This window comes from Bubalus bubalis, chromosome 5, assembly GCF_019923935.1.
Source record: "Bubalus bubalis isolate 160015118507 breed Murrah chromosome 5, NDDB_SH_1, whole genome shotgun sequence".
NCBI lineage: Eukaryota > Metazoa > Chordata > Mammalia > Artiodactyla > Bovidae > Bubalus > Bubalus bubalis.
The window spans coordinates 68130782-68158074 of NC_059161.1; the positions used below are offsets into that span (position 1 = coordinate 68130782).

The window sequence follows — 27293 nt, forward strand, 5'->3', positions numbered from 1 at the left end:
ACTCTAAATTCTCATTTTGGCAAGTCTTTGGATATAGTAGGAGGTAATTTATCATCCAATTATAATGTGTGTAGCTTTGACCATAGATATTGATAGTTATACCTTTAATTCCTGAAGTATTCATCATACTTGCAAGTATCATTCATAAGCAGAGGAACTTGTTGTTTGCATTACACCATGAATGTGCAGTCATCAAAGTCTAGATGATGGGAGAAACTGCATCCCAGTTTTTCAATAGTTAAATTTTAAGGGAAGAAGAGGATTGATGAGGGATGTAATAAAAGAGACTTAAAACTCATATTAAGCTTAAAAATGGAAAAGATAAATATCAAAGTATGCTGGGTTATAAAACTAAAAAAATGAAGTGATCAATATGAAATTCAGGGTCATAGTCACTCATGGGGAGACGGAGAACTTGTAATGATGGTCAGTCACGTGGATGCAGCTTCCAGGTAGCTGGCAAAATATGATTTTTTCACCTCAGTAGTGGTTCCAAGAGTGTTAACATTTTAATAATCCTTTACAATATACATTTGTTTTGTGCCATTTTCTCCCTTTTTTATTACAGTATGTAATAAAATCTCAGTGTGTTCCTGGCAGAAAGCTGTGTGCTACATTTACAACAATGAATAAGAAAGTTTTCCTATAATCAAGGCTAGAATCAAGTAGAAAGAAAAAACAGGTGAAAAAATGAGCAATGGAATCTTGCAATTCTTATCATGAAATTATGTATTAGGTACAGAGAAGTCCAATGGATGGGGTGTTCAATTTTCCCCAGTTAAGTTGTAAGTGGTTTTGAAGGACAGCAAATCCAACATTTCAGCTTAATATTTAAAGGTTAACCACAGTTTTCAAAAGGAATAGAGGATGGAACCATTTAGAAAGAAGGCACCAATTATTTTTTTAAAAGATATTTTTTAACAGGTAAAATCATGACTCATACAAATGTAAAGTAAATATTAGTATGTATCTAACATTTCATTTAACTCACTAATTAGTGAAGAAATAAGGAAGATGCTACTGGTGGCTCAAAAAAGAATTCAAGACACACACATATTGGTTGGTTATCAGGAATGCTAAAATGATTTACACATAGATATAAAATTAATCAATATCCATTGGAGAAGGAAATGGCAACCCACTCCAGTGTTCTTGCCTGCAGAATCCCAGGGATGGGGAGCCTGGTGGGCTGCCGTCTATGGGGTTGCACAGAGTCAGACACGACTTAGCAGCAGTAGCAGCAGCAGCAACATTTCATTTAACTCACTAATTAGTGAAGAAATAAGGAAGATGTTACTCATGGCTCAAAAAAGAATTCAAGACACGCACATATTGGTTGGTTATCAGGAATGCTAAAATGATTTATACATAGATACAAAATTAATCAATATCCATAGGGCAGTAATGAAATGCAACTCAACTGGGCTAACCTGCATTTATGTGAAACAGAAGCATGGGTGTTACTATCAGTGTTCAACAATTAATGGAACTGTCAAATACCTCAAAGATAATGAGAAGGGAAGATAACTCCAAAGGGGTAACTGGACAAGTTACTCAGTAATTCTTTTCCCCTTTTCAAAGTCTTTGAATATTTTTACTGACAGCAGAAAGACTAGGTTTTGGAAAACATCAGGATCCATTGTAAGAATGGCTAGAATACTGTACGGTTGGGGGTTAAAAGGACAGAAGGTTGAAGGTGAGAAGAAAAGACTGAAAAGGTGGACAGGGCTCATATAAAGCTGAGTGGAGCCTTTTATTTTGTATGGAAGTGGGTGGCAAAGAACCTACCTGCTAATGCAGGAGATGCAAGAAACAGGGTTTGATGCCTGGGTGGGGAAGATCCCCTAGAGCAGGAAATGGCAACCCATTCCAGTATTCTTTCCTGGAAAATTCCATGGACAGAGGAGCCTGGTGGGCTATAGTCCATGGGGTTGCAAAGAGTTGGACTCAACTTAGTGACTAAACAACAACAAATAAGTAAAGCTCTATTATGGGAATTCTTCAGGTTAAAAGGGATTAAGTAGAGACAATCCTGGATGGACTCCGGGGTCATTTCCTCTTCTTCTTCTAGCTCAGAAATAATTTAGCATAGCAGTTGTGAGTTAGCTCAGTGGAAGAGAAGTGAACTCTGGCATTTCCACAACTAAGATTCTCCCGTTGACCCACAGATGCCATCTGTCCTCCTTTCCTATACATATTTTGAGTGAGTGCAGAGAGACTTCACTCTTAGAGCCCTTCTGTGAAATATCTAGTGTGTGTGTGTGCACGCTTAGGCACTTCAGTTGTGTCCAACTCTTTGTGACCCCATGGACTATAACCCACCAGGCTCCTCTGTCTTTGGGATTTCCTAGGCAAAAATACTGGAGTGGGTTGCCATTTCCTTCTCCAGGGGATCTTCTAGACTGAGGAATCAAACCCGTGTCTCCTGTGGCTCCTGCACTGCAGGCAGAATCCCATGGCAGGCATCTTCTTATGTGGAATAACACAAATGTTGAAAATCCTGTATGCTTTGCTGCTTTTCTGTGTTTCCCCAATAAACCCCATGTAATATTTTCACTGTGGATATGTTAAGAATGTTTGTAATTTTTCCCTTTTGCACTAGAGGCAGTCAAGGAATTTGTTTTCAGCTTAATTTTGTTTTATGATTATAAGTAGCAGTAATAATATTTTGATTTTCAAATGAGGATAAAAAGAATTTTGGAAGAACTAGTGAGAGCCAGCAGTCACACTGTGTTGCTGGGTTGAAAAATAACCCAGCTGCTCTGATTGAGAGTAGTTCAGGGAGAATTATGGAAAGGTAGACTTGATTAGTTTTGGGGAATGTAAGTTCTTTCAGAGCTCCCTTACCTCATGCTGTGAAACAGTTTACACTCAAAATGGCTAGTAAAGTACCAATAGTGTTTGATTTTGAGTACCTGATTGGTAGTAAAACATGGGTGTCTCCTTGATAACATCAAACAGACTTTCAGGTAGAACTAATTGGGCGATTAGTCCTTTATTTGAGAAGACATATTCGACTGTCTATTTTTCATTTGGTGTACGGTTGAATGAAAGAGACAGTCCTACCCCCCACCTCCACCCCCTTATTTCACGCTCTTTCTTCTCCTTAGAGTTTAGCTGTCATGCCTGCAGGTGGGCAGCTGAGTCCAGAGACTGGGTCAAACTCAGATTTGATCTCTACTGCAAGTAGAATATGTCACAGCCATTGGAAGCACATGATGTCTGCTTGTCTCTGTCTGAGATCCTAGCAACCATTGTAATTTAACACCTTATCTAATCGCTTGTTGATGTTTTTAAAAAACTGAGATTTTAGTAGTATTATTTCACTTTTACTTGTTTGTTAGAATTTTTTAATAAAGAAATACTTCCTCTCACTGACTGTCTGATTACCCTGGTAGAGTTAATAAGAAATGTAGGATAAACGCTTAATTTCTCCCTTTATTAACCAGTTTTCAATTTAATGGGTTAATTTCTATAATCCTCTGAAAGTACACAATTATCTTAAAATATCACTATGCACCCATAGATATAAATAAGTTTGATCTATTTCATCCATTCCAGTTATTAATGTTATTGAAATTGAAATGGTATCATTTTGATTAGTAGAAGACTAGCAAAGTTGGCCCTTGAATAATTTTGACTGACTCCACTAGCCTTTGACAGCTAACTTTCTAACTGATAATAACAAGATTTGCCAGGCTCAGCTTGTACATTTCCTGTCTCAGACCTCAGCAATGTCTCCACTAAACTTAGATTGCTTTTAGTGAGAAGTGACATTTCAAGACCACAATCTGAGTCTCTTTTCTAAAGCATTAGTCATTGTATCTAGGACTTTGCAGTGTAAAGAGGTAGGAAATATTTATAGGTAGGAAAAATACATATCCCAACTCCATGCGATGTAAAAGAATAACCAACTGAGTAACAACTTCCTAAACTTATGCTGCTAAAATCTGACTTCAAGACTAATGAGATTTTAATTAAACTCTTCCTTATTGCATCTGTGTGTCCCCTATTCTGCACTAAAAATTCTTCTTCTCAAGGACACAAAGAATGGTAAATAAAAACATCAACTAATTATTCATTTTTAAAAGCAGTCTCAGTTCTATTTCCAGTTTTTTAAGGAATCTCCACCCTGTTCTCCATAGTGGCTGTACTAGTTTGCATTCCCACCAACAGTGTAAGAGGGTTCCCTTTTCTCCACACCATCTCCAGCATTTATTGCTTGTAGACTTTTGGATCACAGCCATTCTGACTGGCGTGAAATGATCCAGCAATCCCACTGCTGGGCATACACACTGAGGAAACCAGAAGGGAAAGAGACATGTGTACCCCAATGTTCATCGCAGCACTGTTTATAATAGCCAGGACATGGAAGCAACCTAGATGTCCATCAGCAGATGAATGGATAAGAAAGCAGTGGTACATATACACAATGGAGTATTACTCAGCCATTAAAAAGAATACATTTGAATCAGTTCTAATGAGGTGGATGAAACTGGAGCCTATTATACAGAGTGAAGTAAGCCAGAAAGAAAAACACCAATACGGTATACTAACGCATATATATGGAATTTAGAAAGATGGTAACAATAACCCTGTGTACGAGACAGCAAAAGAGACACTGATGTATAGATCAGTCTTATGGACTCTGTGGGAGAGGGAGAGGGTGGGGAGATTTGGGAGAATGGCATTGAAACATGTATAATATCATGTATGAAACGAGTCGCCCGTCCAGGTTCGTTGCATGATACTGGATGCTTGGGGCTGGTGCACTGGGACGACCCAGAGGGAGGGTGTGGGGAGGGAGGATGGAGGAGGGTTCAGGATGGGGAACACAGGTATGCCTGTGGCGGATTCATTTCGATATTTGGCATAACTAATACAATATTGTAAAGTTTAAAAATAAAATAAAATAAAAAATAAATAAATAAAAGCAGTCTCAGAATGATAATACCAATATTACCATCATGATAATTATTGAAATTAGATAAGCAAAAGCTAAGCTTTCTTAGCTTTAGTTTCTAACAATACAAGAAAACTAATTTCATGTGAAAATAAGCAAAGAAATGTATGAAGTTCCTTGCGAAGTTATACTAAGGAAAGATGAGAACAAGGAACATAATCATATAAATGCACATATTCACAAAAGATAAGTCTAAGCCTCATTTTAGTGGGTCTTAATTTTTCCTTATGCCAAGGAAAAGAATACAAAGGTTCTATCAACTTTCTATATTGAAGTTATAAAACAATAATATTAGGCTGGAAAATAAATGAGAGTATAACAGTTAGTAAAGGGTCGTTGAAACTAATATTTATAAAGAATCTGTTTATTGAGAGACTCAAGAAAACTAACTGAAAAACTGTAAGTAATTCTATGAGCAATAATACCAATAATGGAATTCAGTAATGTAACAAGATATATGGGCTTCTCTGGTGACGCAGTGGTAAAGAATCTGCCTGCCAATGCAGAAGACATGGGTGGGGAAGATCCCCTGGAGAAGGAAATGCCAACCCACTCCAGTATTCTCGCCTGGGAAATCTCATGGACAGAGGAGCCTGGGGGGCTACAGTCCATGGGGTCCCAAAGAGTCAGACACAACTTAGCAACTAAACAACAAGAAGCAGACATACATTTATCACAAAGATGGCCTTAATCATGATAGACTAACTGATATAACATATGTCTTACCATAAACAACTTGAAAACTGGAAAAATATATAATACAACTGTTTTCAGACACTGACAATAGGCAACATAGATATGTGATTTTTAACACAAAACAGATGAAGTGGACCATACAACTTCAACTGCCTTCTTTAAAGACTTCAGTTCAGGGAAGAAATGTAACTCTCATTTAGAGACCAAGTTTACAGGGGCATTCTTTAAATAGAGCAAAAAGTACTATTCCAAGTTGAGGAAATAGTGATCTACATTCAGTGAATGAAAGAGAGGTGAAATTTGCAAGGCAAAGTACTAGAAAGATCTCAAGAAGTTTGTAGCTTTGTACCTTTGAGCATGGCTGAACACCAAGCAGCTTATATGCAGGGTAAAACACTATGGGTATTGACAAAGGATACCAATCATAAGATATAAGTTAATTTTCAGAGCTCACACAGGGCTAAGGGACATTTGAGTACTTAACATCCAGAATAGAAAAGCTTTAATGAACACCCTGAGAATTCATTTGAAATTTAAGAATCCTTGTATCTTAGTAATTAAGGCTATTCTAGGCTCACCATAACAAAGTTTAAATAAAAGTCTTTAAGGACAAACTTGATACTGAGGTAACTGCCAGACCAACACCAACTCTAAAATCATTAAATAAAGACTAACAAAGTCCTGATACTTATTATAAAATTCAAAATGTTCAGCATCAATAAATAATTATTCAACATCTGAAAGAGTGGGGAAATATGCTTTTAGGAGAAAAATCAGTATAAAATCAGACCCAGAACCACAGAGACAAATTTTCAGAAAACGACTTCAATAAAGGTATATTTTAAATATGTTCAAGTACTTTGAAGAAAAATAACATAATGAAGAGAAAAATGCAAACTGTAAAAATATCAAATTTCTTGCACTGTGATTTTAAACACTACTGAATAAATCTAACAACAGATTAGAACACTGAGGAAGAAAAGATTGGTGAAAACTTCTATCAAGACCTAGAAATGAAAAAATATCTGAGGAACGGAAAGAAATGAGGCTGAAAAAACTGAAGAGTTCCTAAGTGACCAGGTGGACCATGTCAAGGGGTCAAGCACAGCTGCAATTGGGGTTTCTGAAAGTGGAAGAGAGAGAGAAAAAGGAGACTCGATGCCTAAAAGTTTCGTTTTGATGAAAAGTATAAACCCATACATCCGAGAAGCTAAATACATCCCAAATAGAATGAATGAACACCTTTCACATCTTAATCAAATTTTTTAAACTCAGAGATTAAAACAAACAAAAAATCTGGAAAGTAGTCAGAGAGAAAAAAGAGAAAAGAGAGTAAAAGAGAAAAAAGAGAGTAACAAATGTGATACAAATTACCATTGACTTCCCATCAGGGATAATGGATACCAGGGGACAAAAATGTAACATCTTAAAAGTGCTGAAATTTAACAAAATTAAAAAGAAAATCAACAGTCAACCTAGGAATCTACCTTTGGGAAATACTCTTCAAGCTAAAGGATAACTGCACCCCAAAGAATGATTATCAGCTCAGGTCATCATGTAGCCTCTACCCTTCTTTTCTTCTGCTTCCACCTGTCTGTATACACCCAGAGGAAGTCCATACATCTCCCAATTCTCTTCGGATCTTTGGACAGGCCTTTGATGTAATGGTGTCTGTTTTTTACAATCTCTGTCTCCATAGTTCTATCAGCCCATGAAGAGCACATCTGGCACACAACTTCAGCAAATCTTATGAAAATAGTTAAATTCCTGTCTCTCACTCCTCTGGATTATAATAATTCAAATACAGTCTTAGGGACTAGAAGATATCCTTGCTCATCTGCCCTTGACCTCATTCACCTAGGGAACAGAAGACTTCATGATGACAGTGTACCTGCATTATCAACATCTGTTTCCAGCTAGACTTGCCATATAAAATTCCCTCATGTATAATATTTTTAACATTCAATTTGCAGTCAACGTGAACTTAAAATATGCTCAAAGTAAAAGTTATAGAATCAGGAGTGTATATATGAATATATATGAAAACTCTTTAATTTCAATTCTGTAGATGGTTTTAGTTCCTAGTTGGTATCCCTAAGAGGGATCCCTGTGAATCCCTAAGAATAATCCCTAATAATAACTATTTTCTTAAAATCAGTCACTCAAAAGATTGGAAAGAAATTTTCTTTTAGATTTGCTAACTTTTTTTAATATATAGAATTTTAGAGTAATTAAAGCATTCACAACTGGATATCAAAGATTTGGCAACACTAAAGCACAAGCTACTGGAGATCAAAGGCTCTGATAATTCCAGATCTCCTCTTCTACTAACTTCTGGGACTTCATAAGAATAAATCACTTACTATATTGCATCCTGGGTTTTTGGTTTTTTGTTTGTTTGTTTTTTAGTGTGAGTTATGGTCGACATTAGCATTTCTGAAGTATTTGGGATTCATGAAACAAAAGAAAATGGAGGCTGAGCAAACATACAGTTGCCATTTCTTTTTTAGTAAGAACATAAACAATCATACACACTGCCATCTCTAGTTAAAATATTTCATTAAAGACATAAAGAAATTAAAAACATTTCATTAAAGACATTCAAAATAAGTGCTTCACATCAAAAATATATGTGGTTCAAGAAAAAATTGCATATTATCTTTTTTTCCCATTTTCATCATGGACTGGTAAACATTTTATGAATGTCTAAAATCATTCCATGGACCTGTGTTTAAAAATCATTGAATTAAATGCTTCTTAACTGCCCTCTTCTACTATGAAACTCTATGGTTTATATTCTTATTTTGATACATTAAGTAAATGTGATTAATATTACATGACATGTCATTAAATGTAATTTACCTAATTCAATGTAATTAAATTAGGAAAAATACTTTTTTAAGAACAAGGGAAATATCTCCTAATGATTAGTGTAGGACTTTGCCCTGATACATTTTAACGCATACTACACACGTTAAAGTCCTTTTCAAAAAGTTCCTGTGGGAAATGACGGTGTCATTTGAGTCTATTAAAGCATCATCTGGTTGCACAAACTAGAAAGAGAAGTGGCACTGTGGTAATACTAGTCTTTATCTTGGAGACCAAGAGGCCTTTTGCAAATTTGTAGTATCATTTCCCTAAACAACTCTGGACTGAATTGCACTTTAGTTCCTCAGTTCTATATTTTTGCAGAGGCAGAAACATAAGCTCTTGATTTTTTTTTAAAAGGTTGCTGACAGAATCGAGATAACTTTTTACTACACCATGTATAACGAGGGAGTAGCATTAACAAGTGAAAGATGTAATAAATTAGACATCTCTTCATTTTAGAGAGAGAAGATGGAAACATCATTGGTTTTCTTTTCTCAATTAAGTATGTGCGAACCAAAAGAAAAAACTATTTTCAAGTTAATACACGGTTCAGGAAAAGAAGAAACAAGCAAAGAAGCCAAAATCAGGTAAAAATCATAATTTTAAAAATCAGCATTTTACTTTTAAAAACATGATTGACGTTGAATATTTCTTAGCACTTGTTTTTAAAATATCTGGTTGAAAATATATTGATTGTACTGTTACAGCTGAAAAAAAAGTATTTATTAGAAGTAAACAATTGTTAAATGTAAAGTGTTCTTTTTTTTAAGTCCAACAATTTTAACCATACAGAAGAACCAGTAATAATACTTATTGAAATATAATCTCAAATATTTTACAGTCATGGGGGGAGAAATATATTTCACATACGCTATCTTAATTCCTCCACAAACATAGTATTTAAATAAGACTCTCAATAAGACCACTGTGAGTGTGTCAGGAGTGGAGGTGGGTGAGAAAGGGTGTTCATGTGATTACCAGTCACAAATCTGTGTGACAGTCAGAAAGAGAGATTTTAATTGTCATCCAAATTGTCCTGAAGCTAATGCCTTTTCATTACAGAGCTAAGGAAAAAAGAAATAGGCTAAGTCTTCTGGTACAGAAACCTGTGTTTTATGATGATACTACCTCCACTAGATCTGGGCAATTGGCCAAAGAAACAAGGTGAATAACTTGTAATTATTTGTGGGGACATTTTGCTGATTCTATCATTAAAGATTTAAGAAAGAGGAAATTAGGGATTCCTATTTTATTGGAAATTATACAGTAATATAAGGAAGGTTAGAGATCTCATTTCAAAAAAAACTAGAAATATTCCATAAAATTAAACTATTTTAATAGCTTGAATTAAATAATCTCGTAAAAATTTAAAGATGCTCTTTTAAAATTATATGCCTGTCAATTTTAAATGATATATTTTACTCCTTATAAACTGATGAAATACTCATTAAGAGTGTGCACAATGTCATTGAAAAGTACTATTCATCTCTTTATTCAGTAGTTCGGAAAAAACACCCTGGGTATAATATAACGTAAAACACAAAAAGGGATGTCTTGTCATTTTTAGCCATTTCTTTAGTTTAAAAAGAAAATGGAATAAGCTTATATACTAGGATAATACAAATTCTTCCAAACAGAAAATATGACCAATAAAAGATATAAGACAAATATATTCAATTCTCTCAATTATCATTTCTAAAACATTTATTGCATTAAAAACATTTCATATTTCTTACATCTTTAAAGCTTCATTAGTCAAACTTCCTGTATCTATTTTTTTTAAAAATTGCTGCATATTGTGGTGAAAGTTTCAAGGAAATTGCAGTTAAAAAAAAAGTTTGACTAAAAGATACTGTCAGTTTAGGTTCTTCTATATGATGAATTAAGAAAGATAACTGACCTGGTTTCCTTCTCTTTGTTTTTAACTGAAGACATGATTAGTTTTTCTTTTAGAAAATAAAATAACTCAAGAGAGGATAGTGTTATTTTAACACATCATCTGATAGGCAAAATCCAAAAGAAGTTTGACTAATACTTTCGATCTTTCATATAATAATCAAAGGAGAAATCCTGTGAAATGTGACCGAAAAGAGCAATATGATAACATATGTTGCAGCAGATACATAAATAGACTTCCTGCATGTTCCAGTATAAAACATTTTGTTTCTCAAACAGAGTCTCCCCAGAAGAAGCAATAAAATGGGGTGAATCATTTGACAAACTGCTTTCCCATAAAGGTTAGTGCTATTTTTCCCAAATACTTTATTCTTTAATGGAAAAGTATATGAAATTTGTATGTAACTGTACAAAAACAGGCTGTCACAAAAATTTAGCCTGATTGAAATTGTACAGCAATCTGAGTTTCTGATCCACAAAAATAACTAAATAATAGACTGGTTAACAAATAAACAGTATTTTTTGTTTATAAATAAAGCGTATTTTTCAAATATATTTATGCTATTAAAAACCACTTTTTGTGGATGAAATATTTCTTGGTGCTGGATGGATAGTTTCATCCAGTTTCATCCACTGGATGAATAAAAATTTTCAGTGTTTATAATTTGTGCATGAGAAACTTGGTTTTATTAAATCCCATATTATCTATGTTATTTTTATTGTTAAGTGATCAAAAAATACTCTTGATGGACATTTTAGAAACCTTCATGAGAAGAGATGTTGTTTAATTTCATAAATATTCACTGGTTGAATCAGTCAGTCATCAGAATTTTGCAGAGGAGCTGAGGTTTAGGTGGCCATTTAAGGTGGAGCATTGTAGATGAGATGGAAAGTAAGGACAAATCCTGAGTTTGTTCAAGTAAGGGTTAAGAACAGGCTGCCAGAATTGCTACTTTTTAAGAGTCAACTTTCCTAAGGCAGCAGGTAAGTAAGCAATTTTTTTCTTATCTTTATTCAGATTTCTTTCAGGTAGGAAAATTGACAGGTTGAGCTAAGTAGGCCATGAGGTTAAAAAAACACAGGGTTCATTGTTTCCCCACACTAAATCACGCAGAGTCTGCTTAAAAAGCAACGCTTTATCACTGCCAAATAGCCACAGGTTTCGTCTAGTCCACAACTTTTATTTGTACATCCAAGTCCTATTCCTTACCTCATTCTTTGAATGAGCCCCGGCTGACTACTGTTTACAGCACTTGTCAGTCGTTTCCGCATCCGCGGTGTCTACTGGAAGCAGGCGCTCCTATTGCTGGGTCAGCTGCGAGCTCAGTACTTGTAATTCAGCCCCAAGTACTGTGCACTGTTCGCTGAAACCAACGTTGTCTAGGCTGTCTTCATGTCCTGCAGTATTCGCATCCCTAACTGTTCACCCTCTATAAGGTTTTGGCAACTAGTTCGTGTTCTCCTGAGTTTACTGACAGAGAATCCTATTTCTGCAGACAATCCCTGAAGACTCTCCCACTTCCAGTGAAAATAGATTCTGCCTCTGGATTATTATATTGAGTCAGAGAAAGAAAAATATAGGTAGAGAAACCAAGGCTTAAGTTTAGGCAAGAATGTCATCAGTGAAGATGGAGAGCCGTGGTAAGAAGGGACTCTTATGCTGAAAAAAGTTAATGTGTTACTCCACCCTCATTTCACTGTAATGCTCTATCACTCCCTATTTGGAGAAAAATAATGTGAACAGCTTAAAGCGTCTGCCTGCATTGCAGGAGACCTGGGTTCAATCCCTGGGTAGGGAAGATCCTCTGGAGAAGGAAATGGCAACCCACTCCAGTATTCTTGCCTGGAGAATCCCATGGAAGGAGGAGCCTGGTGGGCTACAGTCCACGGGGTCGCAAAGAGTTGGACAGTACTGAGCGACTTCACTTTCACTTTCACTTTTCTTCAACTACCCATTTTTCTTCATTCCCAATATCAAGTCATGTCTTGACTTTTGTTAAAATTCTTGCCAAATGTATGTCGAACTTGTCTCCCATTCTCATCTCCACAGCGACTGAGTTCAGGTATTTATCTAATTACAGCCTGTGTGAAACTTTCCTTGTAATTCATGCCTCCCAAAACTTACTTCTTTTTCTAATCTCCTATTATTTCCAACACTTGGGCACAACTCAGCCCTTATGCCTCTTCATTAGTCAGGGAAGGAAAAAAAAAGAAATGGAATTCACTTTTTTTTTTTTTCTAATTTGAATGTTTATTGTAAGGAAACATGACTTTTCATATGTGGATCTCCAAACCCAGCACATCACCTGGTAAATATTAAGTGCTTGAGTTATAGAATGAGATCTGTTGCTAGGAAAAATGTTAGTCCCTGGCTCCTTTAGAGATCTGAGTTCTGGTTCTCTTCTGTAGGGCTTCCCTTGTAACTCAGCTGGTAAAGAATCTTCCTGCAATGTGGGAGACCTGGGTTTGATCCTTGGGTTGGGAAGATCCCCTGGAGAATGGAAAGACTACCCACTCCAGTATTCTGGCCTGGAGAATTCCATGGAGTAAATAGTCCATGGGATCACAAACAGTCAGACATGACTGACTTTCACTTCACTTCACTTCTCTCCTGTAACACAATGGTTGTATAACCTTAGTTAAGCTTCCTAATCACTTTTACATTCAGCTTCCTCAACTCTAAATGGAGATAGCAATGTCTTTAGTGCCAATATGAATAAATTTCTCTCAGGATTAAATGATATGTAAGAAGCCAATAGCTGTTTGACACTATTCAAATGTAAATGGTTTCTGTTATTATAAAAAATAATTATCATCTTTTTCTGTAATAATCTTTTTGTGTTTTGCAACCTACTCCAAGCTGTATTAGCATCACTTACAGGGTTAAATTTCAGTGGGAAGAACTATTATTGCTCATGATCAAAGTGATAATTAAATTATATTGGACTTGCAAAAAATTATGTTAATGGTATTCTTTTTATCAATCCCCCAAATCCAGTTTTTCTAAATTGCAAATCTTATTGTAATATTAAACTGTAAAACTTAAAATAGTCACATAAAAAGTCTCATGGTTGCAATGGTTAAATTCAGCTCATTTCTATTGACTTAACTGTAGGCCAGAAAGACAAAAAAGGAAAGTTCCTATACTCATGCGCACACATACACACACATCAGAACTTCATCAGATTTTATAGGATTTCCCTTTAGTTAAATGTGTAATTTTCTCAAATTCTGTATGTCATATCTATACAAAGGAAATGGAAATGTATTAAATTAGTCAAATAGGGAGTGACGTGATAAGTCAAAACAAAATACATGAGAAATTTGAATATTTGACAAAAATGCCTGATCCTAAAACCAAAATAGAATAATTATTGGCATTTTAAGGAATGGAGCCATAGAGTAGATGGTTCTTATGTTAGATTTTAGGGGGTTAATAAAAAATTCACTAGCTGGACAAAGAGAGAAAGAGATCATCCAAGCAGAAAGCCAACACAGGCACGGGGCATTAAACAGTGCATTTTATTTAGTGAACTAGAGAGAACATAATTCTTTATTGAGAAACATAATTTGGAAAAGGGTGGCTGAGGATGACAGATAATAGACAAGACTAAACAGAAAGAACATTGTTTTTGCTATGCTCCACAGAAACTAAAGAATCCATGGAGTATTTTGATAATTCCACTATTATATTCAAATTTCATTCCTAAAATGTAACTATAACTCTCTTAAAATTGATAAAAAGCACAAAACATAAAATCCAAGGAAATATAATCAAAGTAGGGACTTTAGTTAATAATAGTGAATCAGTATTTGTTTATTAATTGTAACAAATGTACCTTACCAATATAAGATGTTAATAATAGGAGGGAACTGCAGGTGTGGTGTGAGGTAGCTCTGTCTGAGCTTCCTAACTTTTCTGTAAATGTTACCCTAAAAGCAAATGATCATCTGAAAAAAAAATGGACTCAAACATGTTATATAGTAAATTTAACACAACACAGTCCATAAATAATTTTACTTCTGTTCCTCATGAGTTTCTATGCAGATATTAGTATAATTTTTCCCTGCCTTCCCTGTTGATTGACAGATTTGTCTGAAATGGCAAAATAAATCATAAAAATCTGTAATTTAAGGCTATTCATATATATCAATGATATAGTTTAAGAAAAACAATCAATCAAAAACCGGGATCAGACTATCTGTTGTTCATAATCATCAGTTTCAAATTTAGTCATCAGTCTTCTTACTTACTGACTTTATGAAAATAAATGTTACCAAAATGAACTTAGCAAATCAATAAATTCCAATAAAATTATATACATATATATATTACACTCACACATGTAAGTGTATTTGTATGCATATGTGTATATGGTTCTGCTTAAGACAGTTTTGAAAGTAAAACATTGCTGCTGAATAACATCATGTGCAAAACAATTGGCAAAATGACAATTTTTAAAAACAATGTGTTTTAAAAACAATTTTTTAAAACAATTGTTTTTAAAAATGCCTATAGAACTTGCAATGTTTCATGTAGGCTTTAGAAAATCATTAAATGGAAATTATGTAGATGTGTGCAAGATTTCAACAGGCAGAGGGAAAAGGTTATTTTTAAGTAGAGAAAAAGGCAGGAAAAAGGCCAGAGAAATAAGCAACTTGAATGTAACCTAGGAGAGCAAGCAGGTCTCTTTCACTGGGGCAGAGCAGTGAACAGACACATTAGAAAATCAAGTTGTGAACAAATTTCAGAAGAGTTTGCTAATTAGAAGGCTTACTCTGATGGACAGAAAGGTAGAATTCTATGCATATTTTAAGGACTACATACAAGGCTGTTACAAATGTCAAAGTTAACCTCAAGGTTGAGAAGGCAATGGCATCCCACTCCAGTACTCTTGCCTGGCAAATCCCATGGACGGAGGAGCCTGGTGGGCTACAGTCCATGGGGTTGCGAAGAGTCGGGCACGACTGAGCGACTTCCCTTCACTTTTCACTTTCATGCATTGGAGAAGGAAATGGCAACCCACTCCAGTGTTCTTGCCTGGAGAATCCCAGGGACGGGGAAACCTGGTGGGCTACCATCTATGGGGTCACACAGAGTCGGACACGACTGAAGTGACTTAGCAGCAGCAGCAGCAAGGGCTATTTTGGAAAGAAAATGGATGAACTTGACTGACTGAATGTGTATAGATGTTGTAAAGTGAAATGGTGAAGAAACAGATGAACTTAAAAAGGATGAGCCAAAGACCCCTAGGTTTTGTTCTGTATTAATAGGAACATAACAGTGCTTTTTATCTATCAGAAGTAGAGGGGGGAAAAAGATTTGGAGAAGGTAACAGGTTAGAGTTTGAACTTTAACTGCTGATAAACTTTATCAGAAGTTTTGCAGGATTTTATAGACATACATCTAGAATATGGAAGAGTGATTGATTATAGAAAGATTTTCTAACCATCTCATATACTTGATACTTAATATTTGAAATAGAAGTTTATTTCTTGTGAAGGGAGTATCCATCAATTTAAAAAGAAAAAACCTGTCTGTTTATTTCCTTTTTTCCAGCCACTACAAATAATACCAATTTTTTTAGCCTTTTTATTAACAAGTATTGGCTTGGACTTTTTGCACCCTAAATTGTGACTATACTAAACTTCGTTTTGAGAATAATTCATAACAAGATAAGATAAAAGTAGACTATGTAAATCATTTCACCCCCTTGATTTAAAAATATGAGCTGATTATACTGTGGAAAATATGTAACACTGACTTTGAGTAAAGGCTACAAGGAAATGCTCACTTTTCCTTTGGGCAAGGAAATGAGCACTTCTTATACTTTTCACCTTGTGGTTTTTCCAGTTGCCCTTCCCAATTTTCAGTTACTGGTGTTCTGCAGGATAAGAGATTCCAGGCTTCTGCAAAGTTAAATTTCTGAGTCAAGCTGACCTATAACAAACAAGCAGTTACTTGATCTCACCAAAAACAAAAGGTAAAGTCCAGTCTAAATTATAAATGGACCACACAAATACATCAATATTGCAAAAGTAACCACAACATTCTGTGGCAGGTCACAAGCCAAATATCAAAGGAGAAGCAAGGTAACCTAGTACTTAGCGTATTACACTGTACTTGGGTTTTCAGCTTCAGTTTCTTGACTTTTTGTTTCATTTGGTTTCTTGGCATCAGAAAAATACGCCAACAGATGCCAGAGTTTCAATTTAGAAACATGCAATTACAAGCATTTTGTTTGTGTGACACACTGAGCCAGCTTCTTCCAGGGTAAATTCTAATCCCAGGTTCTATCAGGCACTTTTGGCAGATGCATCACCACTGCTTCTTTCTGAAGAACTCTTTAGTAAGTTATTGCTTCTGTGTGAGAAATGGTTCCATTGTAACCTGACTTCATACAGCTGCTCTAAGTGCCTAGAGAAACAGGAAATAACCAGTATGCTGGGATAATCCTACACAACATGGTGTATAATTATTTAAAAAGTCACTTACTTAAAGTTTTAAATAAATGAACTTTCTTCTAATTCATCATTAATTTGTTTCTCTATTTAGTATTTATTCATCCCTATTATGTTCGTATTATGCCAACAAAATCCATTCACTCTTGATTAACTCGCCACAAGCACTTGTAAGCACACAGCGCTTTTCCTAATGTTAATGCTGTGACTTCATTTCCAATGTCTGTGTCAAGCTCAAGACCAAGCATAGTAACAAAGGGCTCTGGATGATATTTCAAAGCACAGCGGCTGTGCAGTGCTAACACTCATTCGTGCTCTGTGGATTCCTGAAGGACGATATTTAAGTAGCACTTATGTTATTTCCGGAAAGCTTCTAAAAACAATCTTAAGCAATTTGGTTCCCCAGGTGGTGCAGTGTTAAAGAATCTGCCTGTTAATGCAGGAGACATGGGTTAGATCCCTGGGTGGGGAAGATCCCCTGGAGAAGGAAATGGCAACACACTCTAATATTCTTGCTGGGAAAATCCCTTGGCAGAGGAGCTTGGTGGTCTACAGTCCATGGGTTGCAAAGAGTCAGACATGGCTGAGCGTGCGTGCGTGCGCGCACGCGCACGCGCTCACACACACACACACACACACACACACACACACACACAAACACCAGAGTTAGTCACCCCTGCCATTTTCCTTCCTTAGTCACTGGTCTATACATGTCTGTCTTGTCTGTTAATCTCCATATTCCTCAACAGTCAAGACTTTGTTGTTTTATGCACTTGAGTGATAAATGTTCTATAATTGTAATCCAAATAAACCTAGGTTCAAACCCTTGTACCATCTTTCTCTACCTGTAAGATTCAGAGCAACCTAACTCTCTGAACTTCAGCTTCTTCATCTGTATAAATGGGTAGAACAGGACTTACTCTTAACACAAAATGGATTAAAGAGCTAAATATAAGAGCAGAAACTATAAAATTCTTAGAGGAAAATATAGGCAGAACACTCGATGGCATAAATCAAAGCAAGATCTTCTATGACCCATCTCCTAGAATAATGTAAATAAAAACAAAAGTAAACAAATGGGACCTGATTAAACTTAAACCTTTTGCATAGTAAAGGAAACTATAAGCAAGGTGAAAAGACAACCCACAGAATGGGAGAAAATAATAGCAAATGAAACAACTGACAAAGGATTAATTTCTAAAATATACAAGCAAGCATACAACTCAATACCAGAAAAACAAACAATCTAATCAAAAAGTGGGAAAAAGACCTAAAGAGACATTTCTCCAATGAAGACATACAGATGGCTAACAAACACATGAAAAGATGCTCAACATCACTCTTTATTAGAGAAATGCAAATCAAAACTACAATGAGATATCACCTCACACTGGTCAGAATGGCCATCATCAAAAAGTCTACAAACAATAAATCCTGCAGGTGTGGGGAAAATGAACACTCTTGCACTGTTGGTGGAAATGTAAATTGATACAGCCACTATGGAAGACAGTATTGAGATTCCTTAGAAAACTAGGAATAAAACCACTATGTGACCCAGCAATCCCACTCCTAGGCATGTACACTGAGGAAACCAAAATCGAAAAAGACACATGTATCCCATTTTCATTGCAGAACTATTTACAATAGCTAGAACATGGAAGCCACCTAGATGTCCATTGACAGATCAATGGATAAAGAAGCTCTACATTTACACAATGGAATATTAATCGGCCATAAAAAGGAATGCCTTTGAGTCAGTTCCAATAAGGTAGATGAACCCACAACCTATTATACAAAATGAAGTCAGTCAGAAAGAGAAGGGTAAATATCCTATTCTAGTGCATATATACAGAATCTACAAAAATGGTACTGAAGAATTTATTTACAGGGCAGCAATGGAGAAACAGACATAGAGACTTATGGACATGGAGAGAGGGAAGGAGAGGGTGAAATGTATGGAAAGAGTAATGTGAAAACTTACATTACCATGTGTAAAATAGATAGCCAATGGTAATTTGCTGTATGGCTCAGAAAACTCAAACAGGGGCTCTGCATCAACCTAGAGGGGTGGGATGGGGAGAGAGGTGGGAGGGAGGTTCAAAAGGGAGGGGATATATGTACACCTAGATAATCACGATGGTGTGATCACTCACCTAGAGCCAGATATCCTGGAATGTGAAGTCAAGTGGGCCTTAGAAAGCATCACTATGAACAAAGCTAGTGGAGGTGATGGAATTCCAGTTGAGCTATTTCAAATCCTGGAAGATGATGCTGTGAAAGTGCTGCACTCAATATGCCAGCAAATTTGGAAAACTCAGCAGTGGCCACAGGACTGGAAAAGGTCAGTTTTCATTCCAATCCCAAAGAAAGGCAATGCCAAAGAATGCTCAAACTACCACACAATTGCACTTATCTCACACACTAGTAAAGTAATGCTCAAAATTCTCCAAGCCAGGCTTCAGCAATACATGAACTGTGAACTTGCAGATGTTCAAGATCATTTTAGAAAAGGCAGAGGAACCAGAGATCAAATTGGCAACATCCGCTGCATCATCAAAAAAGCAAGAGAGTTCCAGAAAAACATCTATTGCTGCTTTATTGACTATGCCAAAGCCTTTGACTGTGTGGATCAATATAAACTGTGGAAAATTCTGAAAGAAATAGGAATACCAGACCACCTGACCTGCCTCTTGAGAAACCTATATGCAGGTCAGGAAGCAACAGTTAGAACTGGACATGGAACAACAGACTGGTTCCAAATAGGAAAAGGAGTACGTCAAGGCTGTATATTGTACCCTGATTATTTAACTTCTATGCAGAGTACATCATGAGAAACGCTGGGCTGGAAGAAGCACAAGCTGGAAACAAGATTGCCGGGAGAAATATCAATAACCTCAGATATGCAGATGACACCACCCCTATGGCAGAGTGTGAAGAGGAACTAAAAAGCCTCTTGATGAAAGTGAAAGTGGAGAGTGAAAAAGTTGGCTTAAAGCTCAACATTCAGAAAACTAAGATCACGGCATCTGGTCCCATCACTTCGTGGCAAATAGATGGGGAAACAGTGGAAACAGTGTCAGACTTTTTTTGGGGGGGGCTCCAAAATCACTGCAGATGGTGATTGCAGCCATGAAATTATTATGACCAACCTAGAAAGCATATTCAAAGACAGAGACATTACTTTGCCAACAAAGGTCTGTCTAGTCGAGGCTATGGTTTTTACAGTAGTCATATGTGGATGTGAGAGTTGGACTGTGAAGAAAACTGAGTGCCAAAGAATTGATGCTTTTGAACTGTGGTGTTGGAGAAGACTCTTGAGAGTCCCTTGGATTGCAAGGAGATTCAACCAGTCCATTCTAAAGGAGATCAGACCTGGGTGTTCATTGGAAGGAATGATGCTAAAGCTGAAACTCCAGTACTTTGGCCACCTCATGGGAAGAGTTGACTCATTGGAAAAGACTCTGATGCTGGGAGGGATTGGGGACAGGAGAAGAAAGGGATGACAGAGGATGAGATGGCTGGATGGCATCACCATCTCGATGGACATGAGTCTGAGTGAACTCCGGGAATTGGTGATGGACCGGGAGACCTGGCATGCTGCAATTCATGGGGTAGCAAAGAGTCGGACATGACTGGGCAACTGAACTGAACTGAACTAATGGCTGATTCATGTTGAGGTTTGACAGAAAACAACAATATTCTGTAAAGCAATTATCCTTCAGCAAAAAGATAAATAAATTTTAAAAAATTAAATGGAACTTCCCTAATCAAAGGCACACAGCAATGCACCAATAACTTATAAAAGACTCAAAACTTGCAGCTGCTATAATTAATATCATTGCCTTTTCAGTTTATATTACAGTTTTCAGGTTCATACTAGGTGTTTCACAAATAATTAAGAGATAGATGAAGGAAGTTATTTTTAATGAGTAACACTTTCAGTTGTCTGGCATATGGATGATCCCCTTTTGGTTTCAATATAAAAAAGTTTATTATACTTGAGATTTATTAATAAGAAAAGTAATAGCCATTTCCTCCTAAAATTATCACAGTCATTTATCAACTGGCTTTAAGAATAATCCAGTATTTAAAAACTGATTAGTCCATGCTTACATGTGACATATGGATAGAATAAAATGCAAAAAAAGCCTTTCCCTTCACTGAGGTATCTTTATCTTATCTTTATTCATAAACCCAATAAAACATATTCTTAGTTGCCTCTCTCCAATCTAGATCTGACCTGGGACAGACCATTCTGTTGTAAGGCATTTTATTTGCTAACTTTGCTTTAATTTCCATTTAAATAGTAACAGAGGAATGGTTAGGAACAAAAGGGGAAGAAGCAGTATCTGCACCAGGAACACAGCAATACTACCCAGTGACAGGCTTTGCAAAATCTGAGTGCACTTTTCCACGTAACCACTTTTGCTTTCTTAGAGTTACCTGAACATGTTCTCACAATCATTTTGCTGTCTTTCCTGATAGCTAGTCAAGGGATTCTCCTTGGAAATCTATTTTATAGCAGTCACCAAGCAAATAAGAAATTTCAGAAATCTATTAAAAATGCAAAGAATGTAGATAATTATGAGAGATAAATTAAGAGAGTACATATATTTAGTATTCAATCCAGTAAAAAGTGGATGTTAATTGGAGGACAAAAGGGCAAGCATTTAGAAATTTGAAAGAGGAAGGAAGTATGGGTGGTAAGCAGTGGTTTTTGGTTGCATTAAAAATTCATCAAGGGGAATTTTCAATATTTTTTTTTAAAGTTCTGGCCAAAAGCTGGGGCATGACTAAGTAATTGTCTAAAGTTTGGGTCAAGCCAATTGGTCTACAGATGGTTGTGTATGTTGCGGTTTTGCTTTCACACACCTAACGTTGCCAACATTCTGTTGCAGTTTTTATTTAGGGGTTGAAAGGCCTGTTGTGCCTTAGTCTCCCTAGGATCATTAGAGAAGAAGGGGGAAAGGGGACAGAAAGTAAAACCAGAGATTGTGAAACAAAACTATCTTTCTAGTCATGTAAATAGAACAGAAAGAAGTTTTCAAGCTGTTGCCAACCAGCAGCCAAATGATGCTTATTCAGCCTGTTTTCTAAAGTCATCAGCCTGGGGCCCCAGCTTTACCCGAAGTCTTGAAAGGTTGCTGCTGTAATGGTAGTTTTCAAAAATTAAAGGAATGTAATCATCCACAATAATAATGACTCAAACTGCTTTTTCAGACATTCAGGTACTGAGCTGCAGAGAGAGAAAGGAATTGTGGAAAGGAAAATCAAATCAGAACACACTAAAGAATCACAGACCCCTATAAATGCTAATGGGTCACCAAGCCAGGGTAGAACCCCCACATTTGACCCCCCCTGTGTTCACTTTGACAGCTATTTTTGGCTTAAAAATAATTAAAACAGAGGTAAATCATTAACTTTACTCTGAAATATACATATTTTTAGGTATCTGGGGAAAATCTATCAAAATGCTTTAAGGAATCATTATCCACTTATATGTCCCTGCTACATTCTGACCAAATCACACTACTCAGCAAGAGAAATAAATCTTGAAAATCAAACACTAACTGTGCCAGAAAAGTAAGAAAAAGAGTAGTTCAATATCACCGACATTGATTGTTCTTCCTTCTTTTCAGCGACTAGAATTTGTTGACTTATCCAGGAAGCGCTTAAGCACTAAGGCCTCCTAAGACAGTTGTGCTTGACTAGGAATTATCTTACTAGCATCTAAATCACTGGACAAGCTCTGGGTTGTATGTCAGTCCTGGGATGCCTTCACAAATTCTTATGGAGACTGACCTTTGCCTGTCTTCCTAGTTTTTTCAGTAAAGTTTAGCCACTAACATCTGGTGTTCAGGATCAATTTACTGAGGGAAAGAAACGGCAGACTCCCCCCTTATCCCAGTGCAAACACCAATGGAAGGAGCCATGGAGTAGAAGAGGCCCACATGGCTCCTCCATTATGGTAGTGGTTGGAGAGATCCCATACCTAAGAGGGAATGTCTGTAGGTTGTGTCACTTCTGGCTACTGATTTCTCACGTTAAGTTTCTGGATTGCTAACATAATCAAACTGTTGCTTTCAACATTAAAAAAGTGCTTCATGCCAAAGAGGACAAGTTCCAGATATAGGAGAAATACATGGTGATATATAACACATGATTTGAAGACTGCATTCCTTTCCTGTGGCTGCTATAACAAATTATGGCAACTTTAGGGACTTAAAACAACACAAATGTATTATCTTGTAGTTTTGTAGGTCAGGAGTGTAGCATGAACCTCACTAGAAAACAATCGAGGTGTCAGCACACTTTTGTTATTTTCCGAAGGTCTAGCTGAGAATCCCTTTCCTACTCACGTGGGTTCCTGACAGAACTCAGGTCTTTGAAATCTTGGACCAATGTCTCCTTAATGACCCTGCTCTAAATTAAGGTCATCTTCACCATCTGGGAGCCATCACATTCTTTGGCTTGGGAACATCTTCTTCCATCTTCAAGGGCAGTAGCAGTGCTCCTTATATTGTACCTCCCTGGTCCATTTCTCTGCCCCTCTCTTCCACTTTTAAGGATTGAATGATTAGGTTGGGTCTGCCTGGATAATTCATGATAATTACCCCCTCTCAAGGTCCTTAATCTTAATCAATTAGCAAAGCATTTTCTCCACAGTAAGGTAACATATTCACAGGTTCTGAGAATTAGGGCATGGACTTCTTTGGAGGACCGTTGCTCTACCTCTGACAGAAAATGTAGCTTTCTTGAGAAAGTTACACTTCTACAATACATTTGTTTGAAAAGTGAGATCTGGGACAATTGTATTTATATGAATATCAGTTTCCTCAGCTATGTAAATGAACGTAGGATATATTCCAGACATCTGTTGTAAATACTAAATGTAGTCATGCATATAAACAGCACTCAGCCCTCAAAACCTCTAAACATGTTATAAATGCAAACCCTTTTAGTTATCGCCATAATTCTACCATATCCATTTTTCTTGCTTCACTCTGTATGGAACTTATATTACAAATAACCACGGATCATGAAGAATAGTTCTAGAGACCAATGAATAGAAGAAATGAATATAAGTTGAGAATGAACTGAGTAGACAAAGAAAGCTATCATTTACTTCACAATTTTTTAGCCTTAATGCTAGAATATATGCTTCTCCCTCTTTAAATTGCTGAATTTGACTATAATGTTTTGTTCAGAATCTTTATGACTATGATCATTGGTCTATAATTTTCTTTTCCTTTCTTAATTTTTATTTCTGGGGTGGTATTCATGTTATAATTTTAAGTTTTGGTATTAAAAGTTATTCTCTCCTCTTAAAATAAGAAGGAAATTATTCATCCCTCCACTGTTTTCTGGAAGATTATAATATTTTTTTTCTTACATTGGTGATGAAATTCACCAAATCTGGGCCCAAAGATTGTTTTTGAGGGGGAGGGGAGAGATCTTTATTATAAAGATCTATTTATTAATTGGAGCTGCAGATTTTCCACTTCACTGTCAGTTTGGATAGGTATTTTTTAAATAATATTCCCATTTTAAATTACATTTATTGACATAAAATCATTCATAATAATTACTGTCTTTGTAATATCTCTAAGATTCTGTGATAATACCACTTATTTGCTTCCTACTATTAAACAGCCTCACTTGGGGTTCTGTTTTGAAAGAACTTTCAGCATTGTAAATTTTCTCTGTGCTTTGTTTTCTTTTATATAGACTTCTGCTATGTTTTTATGAATTTTTCCTTCTACTTATGGAGGTCTTAATCTGCTCTTGGTTTTCAAGCTTCTTAAAGTAGAAACTTGGACCATATTTTGTTAGTAAAGTACAGCATTTCATGCAGTAAATTTCCCTATAAATACAGTTTAAACTGTATTCCACAAATTTTGATGTGCTGTATTTTTATAATAATTCAATAGTTTCTAATTTCTCTTGTGATTTCTTCTTTGACCTATAAATTATTTACATGTATCATTTTATTCCAAATATTTGGGGACTTTTATAGTTATGTTACTAGTTAATTTTGATTAAAACCCTTATGGGCAAAGGACATACTTTGTAAGATATCAATTTTTTGAAGTTTATTTAAATTCATTTTATATCCTAGCTTGTTTTCCATCTTGGATAATCTTCCTCATTTATTTGAAAAGATGTGTTTGGTACAATGTTGTATAGTTGTCAGGTCAATTTAGTTGATAATGTTCAGGTTTTATATATTCTCATTGACATTCTACTTGTTCTATAAATTTATGGGTGGATAAAAATAAAATCTATATCTCTAATTGTGAAAATTTCCTACTATCCTTAGATTAAATAATTTCTACCTACTTATCTTCTGGGTCTACTGATCTTTTCAGGCAGTCTTTAATCTGTTATCACACCCATCCCATGAATTTTTTCCTTCAAATATTTTCCATTTTAGTTCTATAATTTCCATTTGATTGTTTTCTATATAAGTTTAATTTCTCTGCAGTATTTTGCATCTATCCACTGATTGTGTCTTTTTTAAACTTTACATTCTTCAACATATTAATAATAGCTTTTATAACATCCTAAGTTCAATATCCAAATTTGAGATACCTTGTGGTCAATTTCTCTTGACTATTTTTGTTATTGATAATAGGCCACATTAGATATTACTTGCATTCCTAATAAATATTTATTGCATATGAGCAAGGAGGAAGGTATAGGAGTCTAGATTATGCTGTTAGATTATTTTTCTGATTAAATCACTGGTGGGTCCCCTTGATTATTTCTGATCAGATTGATCTTTAGAACCAATCTCTTTCCAGTGTATATTAGTTTGAGGACAAAGACTTTGCCTTTAGGCAAAGTATTTAGACAAAAACATGACCCTTGTGGGGTGTCTCCATTATGGCTGGGTCAGAATTCTAGCCTCCCATATCTACACAAATTCCTGATCTTCATTCACCTCTCAGCCACTACACTCTTCTGGGCTTCACAGAGTTTACCCTGCCCACGCACAGCATGACCCTCAGCCAAGAATGGGCAGAGAACCTGCATGTAGACGTCCAGGAACCCTTTGCAGATCTCTCTTTTTTTTTTTTTCCCTTACTACCTTGACCGACCCATAAATTCCAAACATATTATGATCCCCAAACTCATTTCTGCCTCCTCAACAAGATTTTTAATTTTGTTGAGCTCCATCTGTATCCATTCCAGCCTTATATGTACTCTCAGGTAAAAAGGCAGAGCAAACCTAGGGATCACTTCATATGTTTCTCTTCTCATACTGCTCCCAGGCCTTGTTGCCAGTTATACTCTGTGAAAATGACCGTTTTGATATTTTGTCTAGTTTTATTGCTCAGTTCAGTTCAGTTCAGTCCAGTCACTCAGTTGTGTCCGACTCTTTGCAACCCCATGGACTGCAGCATGCCAGGCCTCCCTGTCCATCACCAACTCCCGGAGTTTACTCAAACTCATGTCCATTGAGTCGGGGATGCCATCCACAAGTTTTATGGTTATATGCTGTCAAAAGGCAAATTTGATTCTTTTTACTCTATTATGGCCCTCTTCTTTTTTATAGTTTGAATGCAATATCTCTTTCTATTTAAGGTGAGACTCTAGTTTAAAAATCAAAGCAAGGATTTTGTCTACTGGGTACTGAAACAGGAGGGAAGGGGGCAGTGCACAACTTTTGAAAGAACGACCAAGCCTGAGGACACCACGAAAACCAATAAGAATCAAATGCATCCAAGATGGCAGACAAGTCAACTTCAACTAGACCTTGATCCTCAATCAGCAAGCTAAATGACACAGCCAGAGGCACCATGACAGTTCCAAGGCACCAACAAAAGACCAAAAAGTGCCAGTGACCCAACTCCTGAAAATCTCCACCCCTTCCCTAAAAGAGTTGGAATAACCCACCCACTCATTCTGTTCAGTTCAGTTCAGTCACTCAATCATGTCCAATTCTTTGAGACCCCATAGACTGCAGCATGCCAGGCTTCCCTGACCATCACCAACTCCCTGAGCTTGCTCAAATTCATATCCAGTGAGTTGGTGATGCCATCTAACCATCTCATCCTCTGTTGTCCCCTTCTCCTCCTGCCTTCAATCTTTACCAGTATCAGGGTCTTTTCTAATGAGTCAGTTCTCCACATCCCACTCACTATCCCATGAAATTAGCCAGCCCATAAAAGCTAACCACACCACATTTCACAGGCTCACTCACCCTCTGTGATGGCCCATGCTGTCTGTGGAGTGTGTTTCTGAACAAATCCACTTATTACCTATCACTGTGATAAGACAACAAGAACCCAAGTTTCATTACTGTGAGTTTTGGCTGGGTTGAGTCCCAGCTATGTGAGTTAGAGTCCCAAGCAGGGTTTTGGTCCAGTTCAAATCCTGGCACATGCGTTCAAGTCCCAAT

General features: G+C 36.3%; 1 protein-coding gene across 2 annotated transcripts in view; it reads left to right on the forward strand.

Moving 5' to 3' along the window:
- Positions 1-8821: 8821 nt before the first annotated feature.
- Positions 8822-27293, forward strand: part of RGS18 (regulator of G protein signaling 18) — a 28020-nt gene continuing 9548 nt past the window's right edge. The window contains exons 1-3 of one of the 2 annotated variants that reach the window (XM_006069066.4): positions 8822-9117; positions 9593-9694; positions 10706-10767. In XM_006069066.4, coding sequence (XP_006069128.1) covers positions 8999-9117; positions 9593-9694; positions 10706-10767 — 283 coding nt within the window. In that variant the 5' untranslated portion in view covers positions 8822-8998. The remainder of the gene's footprint in view (positions 9118-9592; positions 9695-10705; positions 10768-27293) is intronic. The other variant, XM_006069067.4, reaches the window with a different exon arrangement.